At 46.9% G+C, this 8940-nt stretch overlaps 1 protein-coding gene across 1 annotated transcript; it reads right to left on the reverse strand.

Annotated features, from left to right (window-relative positions):
* Window positions 1-21: 21 nt before the first annotated feature.
* On the reverse strand, window positions 22-6685 carry LOC106818637 (the record flags this gene model as incomplete). The annotated part of the gene is made up of 5 exons (XM_014823326.1): window positions 22-1586; window positions 2168-2294; window positions 2928-3054; window positions 6152-6260; window positions 6607-6685. Coding segments are annotated over 5 exons (477 nt in total), but the record flags the coding sequence as incomplete, so codon positions are not given.
* Window positions 6686-8940: the final 2255 nt, after the last annotated feature.

The following is an 8940-nucleotide window of genomic DNA, read 5'->3' on the forward strand; positions in this document are numbered from 1 at the left end:
GCCTTTATCATTGTTTACAACCAACGATGGAGCAACTTCCCAATCAAGATCTGTGATAGGTGTAGTCCAGTCTTGCCTGGCACCCTGGAAGTAGTATGCTTGTGCGTGGAATGCTGTGAAATGTGTGAGAATGTTCACCAAGTAATGTGAAGCTGGCAGAAGCTGCAACTTCTCACCAACTTCATCAACATACATGTAGCAGCCCAATGGACAACGTACCTGTGGGAAACATGTGTCATTGAGGGCACGCATTAAACGTGGCAGTTCACCACTGGCAATGTCTTCGTTAAAAATAGATAGAACAGTGCTGACGTCAAAAAAATGTGGTTTGATGGTTATCGCTTCACGCATTGCTGGCAACCAGTCATCGACAACAGGAGTCCAGCTAGCACGAATGCCATACGCCAAAAACTGCATAAATGTCACGGCATTTGCATAGTGTGGTTTAGTCAAACATGTCCATATAACAGCGGGCCAAGCATATGCCCATGACGGTGTGGTTTCTTCGTGGACTGTACGAGGGCAGACATACGAACTGCACAATGGACAGACCTGTTCGTCAATGCTCATACCTGTACGATCGCCAAATTGCCGATGAATTAAATGGTTGTGAATCGCTAAATGAGGCTGAAGGAGTATAAAAACGAACGTGTGTTCTGGTGTTGGAGACCTATGGCAGACAGCACACGTCTGAAGACCATTCATGACAGGTACATTGGGTTCTACTGCATTGTCGTGCAAATGAATGTTGTCTTCTGCAGTCGGCAGTGTATGTGGTAGATCAATGCTAGCTATTGGTGGGTGTTGCTCTGCTGAGACATGACACACATGTGACATATCATGTGTGTCACTCATGTCAACCGCAGCATTGTCATGATGACGTTCCTGTGAAGAGCAGAACACGAAATGCAGAAAGTTAAATATTGTACACATGTTGGTGAAATGAGCTGTTGAAATATAAGAGTTACTGCGCATGGTGAGTCGAGCGTGCAATATTGCGTGGAAGTGCGTAGTGAAATGTTTCACTAAATCAGGAAGTGTCGCAGAGTGACAGCGCTGAACTGAGGTACATTGCAGCCGGCTATTGCTGTGATCAACTCACTTGCAACGGAATGAAAAGCGACCTCATGCGACGTTGTACACGCCATATATGTAGGATACTAGTAATACACATGTAAAACGTATGATACGCTTTGCTATAGCTACTGGTTGTACAGTTATAAAGATACAGCTGTATAAGTTTCATGACTGTGCTATATGAACATCTTATGAGGAATATGCGTGAAACGGCACTGCAATCGTCGTCGTCGTCGTCGTCGTCGTGGTGGGCACCTTTGTTGCCAAGACTGTGCGTGCTCATTGTAATCGCATACATGTGTTGCGAAATAAGAGCATTGCACTTACCGCATTCACTGATGATGCGACACTGCAGATGTTGTCATTGTCATGTTGTCGAGAACGCCCATCAATCGTTGGACACTGAATTCTGGTGTGGGTGTTCTCTCCACACAAAGAACAGGTGCAGGTTCTCTTCGGTTTCGGCATGCTTTCTCAGAAATGGCAACGGATGATTTCGCAAATATACACTGCAGACACAAACACATACAACATAAGACTAAGTTCCGCATGTGTATTAACGACATTGGAGCATACCATATGTGTGAATACAGTGGCAGCGGACACCACCTGAAAGTAGATAGCACAAGGGACAGAAGAGTGATATTCATATAATGTGCGATAGGTGTCAGTCATTGCCGATATATTGAGATCTGCGCTTACACATACACATACACATACACAGAGAGAGCGATAGACAGAGAGGGGTGAAACAGGAGAGGGATCGGAGAATGGAGGGCCAGGGTTGCGGAGACACACTAGAAGGACACGTTCAGAGAGCGGGGGCAAGACACACAGAGACAGACAGAGAGAGAGAGAGAGGAACAGACACGGAAGCAGACAGCGAAGGGCGCCACACACACGGGGTACACGTTCAGAGAGCGGGGTTTCAGAGTTGAGTGAGAGCGAGCAGGGTACGGGGCCGCGAGGAAAGGAATTGGTGGAATTGTGATGGGACAATGAGGCACGGGAAGGCAACGGCGAGAGGGGCACGTAACGCATGTGCGATGAAAACGTGCATCCTGGGAAAGTGAAGTACACTTGTACTTACCCATGCACGATGAATACAGATCTGCAATGGTGTGACTGTGTCTCTGTGTGTCTCTGTGTGTCTTTCTCTGTATTACTCTTTGTGTGTCTCGCCCTGTGCTCGCTGTGACAACTGCCGCAGTCACGACCTGAAAGTACACACGACAAGTGATATAATATCGGAGTGACATGACTTGACTGACGACGACACAACCGAGACAGATAAACAGGAAGACTGGAAGGAAGGTGTCTGTTTGTTTGTATGTGTGTTGGTTTGTCTCGGTCTGTGCTGACTGTGGCAAGCCATTGTGTGACATTATGAGAAATAGCGGAAAACCTGGCAAACCGCCATATGGCAAACATTGCGCTATAAATCTCGAGGAAAACTGCGTGAGTGGCGAGTGAGCCAGTCACCTGAGGAAAAACTCCTATGTCTCGCTGTGTGTCTCTCTCGCACTCCCACGGGCGGTACGTATTGTCGACGTATTGTCGTCGCCGCAGCCAGCAAGGGAGGAGCATGATTATGCATAGGTGTTGTAGTGCCACAACGGTGTGCGACTGATTGCATGCAGTTGTCGTCAGACGTACACGGGCTGGGCTACGGCCGTACGGCGGCATCGGCGGTCGCGGTAGCGATGGGGGCGGCAGGGAGCGTGCAGCCCCGGCGGCGGCCATCGGGGAGGGGGAGTTCGCTGTGGCGCAAGGATGGGAGGCTCAGGGCTACGTAACAGACGTGCGATGACAACGTGTAGCCTGGCAAACTAAAGCGCCGTTGTACTTACCAATGGACGATGAATACAGATGTGCAATGATGTTGCTGTGTCTCTGTCTGTCTTGCTGTGCATCTCTCTTTGTGTGTCTCGCCCTGTGCTCCCTGTGACAACCGCCGCAGCGACGACCTGAAAGTACACACGACAAGTGATATGAGTAAGATAATATAGGATAATAATATGATATGATAGAGGATATAATATCCTATATTATCTTACTCCTGGTCATATAATATCGGAGTCGCATGATTTCACTGACGAACAGATACAGACCGAAATAGATGAACAGGAACACAGGATGGAAGGTGTCTCTTTCTTTGTATGTGTGTTCGTCTGTCTCGGTCTGTGCTCGCTGTGGGAAGCCATTGCGCGACATGATGGGAAATATCGGGAAACCCACCAAACCGCCATATGGCAAACATTCGGGTATAAATATGGGGCCAAACTGTGGGAGCGGCGAGTCAGCCAATGAGCTGAGCAAAAACTGCTATCTCTCGCTGTGTGTCTCTCTCGCACTCCCACGGGCGGTACGTATTGTCGTCGCCGCAGCCAGCGAGGGGAGAGCATGATTATGCATAGGTGTTGTAGTGCCACGACGGTGTGCGACTGATTGCATGCAGTTGTCGTCAGACGTACACGGGCTGGGCTACGGCCGTACGGCGGCATCGGTGGTGGCGGCCATCGGGGAGGGGGGAGCTCGCTGTCGCGCTACGTGTAAAAACTCGCACCGACCTCACACGCGGCGCGTGGGGAGGGCCGAGTAACATGAAATGGTCACTGCACGAGGATTTCCGTGACATTTTATATCAATATTATTGTTGCCGACGGGTTCATAACAAGATTTGGATAATGAGTGGCAAAATGGATATACTAATGTTTAAAGGCAACATAATATATTGTAAAGAACAGAGTAACCATATGATGTTACTATTGTACAAATTTCGATTTATGTTAAATAGTAACCTTTGACGATATTGCTGGGATGACATTTAAAAGTTGGTCTTTATATTTACTCCAATCTGCATAGCAGCATATTAACGATAATATGTTACTGTGATGCAAACTGACAGTGACCGTATTATGTTAGTGTCATAGAAACACATCTACGATATAATGAGAAGTACATAATAGGGAATGCCTATTAGGCAATCCGTATAGGCAAAACCGTCTGATGTACTTCTGATACTATGTTAGTGTCTTACAAAGTCAGAGTTACCACATACCACTTAATATGACAACTGAGTTTCTATGGCAATAGTAGAACATGGTAAGTGTGACTTGATTGATATGCTATGGCAGTAAGATAATGTGGTAACTGTACTGTCATACACATTTCGAGTTACCATATTATGTTGTTGTTGTGGAAAGTGACAGTTGCCATTTTATGGTATTGTCATAGAAGCGCAGTTAGGATATAAAGTTACTGTCGTCGAAACCCAGAGTTTGAACTTACGAATATGTATCACTACGAATATGTACAAAAGTTAAATACTATTAGCAGGCCCCTAGATAGGATTGCTTTTTCTGTAGCCAAACAATGAGCCATAATCAATTTGGATAAGCCAATTTGGATTCGTGTTAGCGACATCTGTAGCCTAACATTTTATGAACACAAACACGCGATAAAAAAACTTGTCTTTCATTTATGTTTGCACAAACTTGTATATGCATCAAGTAGAAAACCGAAGTGTATATGCATCAAGTGAAGAGTAGATAATAACACATTATGTGTATTATAACATACATTATACATTATATGTATTACACATTATATTATACAGTATGTGTTATTATTGTGTTATTATCTACTCTTGATCAAGTAGAAAACCTAACTGATTTCATGCAAAGAAACTATGATTATGCCAGCATTATGTGTGCTGGAAGGGCTCTCGACATGAACTGTTGTGCATGGGTTATCAACCAGTCGGCAAAAATAATATTTCTATGAAATCTCACAGAAATCCTCATGCAGTCACTAGGTCACAATTGTTAGTTACGGCAGGTGAGAATATGCGCCACATGACGTACACAAACATTCCAGCCCCCCTCCTCCCCCCACGCGCACGTGGCCAGGCACGGTCGAAATGCTATGTGCAACACACGCTGGCTCGGGCAGTTTTTATGCCGCGGGACGGCGCGAGCGGCTTATTATTTCAATAACATAAAAGAACAAGTCGTTACGCTTTTATCAGATGTCTTCTACATCTCACTACATCTATTCCTATCTAAATTCATGCAATCATGAGTGCGTGCGTGCGTCCGTATGTGCGTGCGCGTGCGTCGGTATTGTGCGTCAGGTACTGTCAAAAGACGTCAAAGTCATAAGTACTAACTGGGGAATAATAGTCCTTCAATATATTTCTCAGTTGTGGTGCATCGTCTTAATGTAGCATGAATCTTCTTACTGAAACATCTCTCTGATGGCGCAGCTGTTTGTCACCGTAAAGATTTGGAGAATGAGTGCAAAAATGGCTATAGTAATGTTTAAAGGCAACATAATATATTCTTTTGTTTTGAAATGTAGTAAAGAACAGAGTAACCATATGATGTTACTATTGTAGAAATGTCGAGTTAAGTTAAATAGTAACCATTGACGATATTGCTGAGATTACATATAAAAGCTGGTCTTTATATTTATAGAAATCTGCATAGCAGCATAGTAACGATAATATGATGTTACTCTGATGGAAAGTGACACTGGCCGTATTATGTTACTGTCATACAAAGACATCTACGATCTAATGAGAAGTACATAATAGGGAATGCCTATTAGGGGATCCGTATAGGCCAAACCGTCTGATGTACTTGTGATACTATGTTAGTGTCTTACAAAGTCAGAGTTACCACAAACCACTTAATATGACAACTGAGTTTCTATGGCAATAGTAGAACATGGTAAGTGTGACTTAATTTCTATGCTATGGCAGTAACATAATCTGGTAACTGTACTGTCATAGAACTTTCGAGTTACCATATTATGTTGTTGTTGTGGAAAGTGACGGTTAGCATGTTATGGTATTGTCATAGAAGCGCAGTTAGGATATAAAGTTACTGTCGTCGAAACCCAGAGTTTGAACTTTGAACTTAAGGGCAATCACTAGGAATATGTACGAAAGTGAAATACTATTAGCAGGCCCCTAGCTAGGATTGCTTTTTCTGTAGCCAAACAATGAGCCATAATCAATTTGGATAAGCCAATTTGGATTCGTGTTAGCGACATCTGTATGAAGGAGCTGGATGAATACAGATGTGCAATGATGTTGCTGTGTCTCTGTCTGTCTTGCTGTGCATCTCTCTTTGTATGTCTCGCCCTGTGCTCCCTGTGACAACCGCCGCAGCGACGACCTGAAAGTACACACGACAAGTGTTGAAGTGATATAATATCGGAGTCGACTGACGAACAGCTAGACACACACCGAGACAGATGAACAGGAACACAGGAAGGAACGAATGGATATAGTAATTACTGTTTAAAGGCAACATAATATATTGTTTTGTTGTGAAATGTAGTAAACTGACAGTGACCGCGTATCATCTTACTGTCATACAAACACATCTACCATATTATGAGAAGTAGCTAATAGAGAATCGCTATTAGGGGATTCCTATAGGGAAACCGTCTGATGTACTTGTGATATGATGTTAGTATTATTATAGCTTATAAGTTCTAGTTATAGCTGTTGGTACTCACCGAACGACGAGCTACCGCCGCTGAAAAGGCCGCGGCTGCGGCCGACGACTGGACGAAACCAGGGTCGAGGCGCGAGTGACTCAGTGAGCCGAGTTTAGCCTGGAGCGGCGCTCGCTGATGGTTAACCTTTATGCGTTATCCTAAACATTTATAATTACAAAATGCGAAATGTTGAGAATGTGAGTGGAAAGCAAAACATCGAATCTTTATTACGGCGTTCGTGGCAATAACGCACGTGGCGGTGCACCGAAAGTTAACCTCTGGCTAGACTAGTTCGCAGCTGCACTGTTTGCCGCAGAGCCTGTACATTGTGTAGCAGAGCGTGACAGCAGTCTAGCCTTGGCCAAAAAGCGTCGGTCCCCACGGTGTGTTTTTCTCGCACTCTCCACGCTCTGTCTCTGTCGCTGGGTCCGCCGCCACAGGTGAATAACGTATCTATCTATATACATGCAGAAATGCTGCCGCAGCCAGGCACACACGCCGCGTGACGACTTGTTCTTTTACGCGATTGAAAAAATAATGCGCTCGGGCCGTCCCGCGGCATAGAAACTCCCCGAGCGAGCGTCTGTTGCACATAGCATTTCCATGGTGCCCGGCGACGTCCGCGCGGGGGGAGGAGGGGGGCTGGAATGGTTTTGTACGTGATGTGGCGCATATTCTCACCTACCGTAACTAGCAATTGTCACCTAGTCACGAATCCACGACTTAGACGAAGTTGTGCGCAATAATAGGTGAATGACAGTCGAGTTTTATGATACAGATCGAACTATGAACATTCAGTTTATTTAGCATTATCGCCGTAGTATAGGCAGCAACTCGGCGAGCTGCGGCCGTCAGCCAGGCGCCACGGCCGGCAGCGCCAGGTGCGAGGAAGGGGGCTGTTCGTAAAAACACGTGTCATCAACATTCGTGAACGGACGACGTACGCAGCGAGCTTTTGCAGATAGCATGTAGACGGCGCCCGCCCACGTGGAGCGCCGGAAAAACGTCTGTGATAGACAAAACTCTATACTCGGCAGTAGTGCCCGTCATCGCGCAGCGGCCAACCAGCGAACGCGTCATCGCTGATTGAGCAGCATGTTCTGAGATTTCTTTGTAGGAGTCAGCTACGTCTTAGCCCATGAGGCGGCGCCACCGTCAAAAAACCGTTCAGGGGCCGTTTGGAGATGGCGCCTCCTCGTCCTCGCGCAATGTCGGTTGGATTGCGGGCCACGCAGTTTTCGCGTAGTGCGTTTTCGCAGACCGCCTGTCTCAGATATGCTCTCTCTAAGCGGACAAAAAAAGGGGGGGCGGCGTATTCGGCGTTGGGGCGGCGGCTTCGCCGGCGAGCGCGTGCGCGTGCGCGCAAACCGGGGCGCGCAACGCTCCGCGTCCGCTCGATGAGACGGATTACTAGAGAATGCGTTTGCCGAAAGGAGATGTTGATCCCAATTGCGCGGCGCAGATCTTTCGCGGAGTTCCGCGGGCAAGGCGGCACGGCGACGGGGGAACGTCCTACGAGCAGTATGGCAGCGCTGGCAGCTTATGGAATCGTGCGCCGAAAGGGGGGTTTTTGGAAAAATTGGCGGGCGCACGGATCATAGGCTGCGCAGCGGAACAGCTCCGGCGAATTTTACGCTGGGGGACACAGAGGGTTAGACATTTGGTGACGTTCAACGTGTTTGACGCTTTGCTTATATAAAACTGTAACCGAGTAATCTGTTTCGTAAAGCCGGGGGAGCTGTGTGACGCGAAATCATAGAAAGACTGTCGAAGATTGCTGACCATTCGCAGAACGCTTGCCCAGTAATGCAAACGGCTGTCAGGAATGCACGAAACACCTACGCGGGCGCTCTTCGCGCCCCCAAACGCTGCAACGTTTTTGGCAAACGTTCCAATGGCGAGGCTCGTACGGGAGTTGGAAAGCAGTGCGCGGCGCCTGCCGGCGCCGCCTATAGCCCATACACCTGGCGACTCTGCTCGCACCTCTCGCTTAGCTTAGTCACTCAATGGCTAATCGAGGTGGGAGGAGTCCTAGTTCATATATAGCGTTTGGCACGCGACGGCTTGGAGTGGGGCCGTCGGCATCGGCCGGGTGCACATACGGTGTCTGGGCACCTCGCAACACCCTTCTTGAAAGAGAGTAGGCCTATACTAGAAACATGAACAATTTCGTAAGTAATGATTTCGTATTTAGTTAGCATTAAATATTTTATTGAAGACGCGCCTTAAGGGTGCCTGGTGTCTATATAGCCTACGGTATTCTAACCCTAGCACAGGAGGCGTCTTCTTGCTAGTCGTTATAGTAGTCTAGTAAAGTTACTAGTGTTCAAGGATAGAGAAGCATGGCTGCCA

The sequence above is a fragment of the Priapulus caudatus genome, unplaced genomic scaffold (assembly GCF_000485595.1).
Source record: "Priapulus caudatus unplaced genomic scaffold, Priapulus_caudatus-5.0.1 Scaffold2398, whole genome shotgun sequence".
NCBI lineage: Eukaryota > Metazoa > Priapulida > Priapulimorpha > Priapulimorphida > Priapulidae > Priapulus > Priapulus caudatus.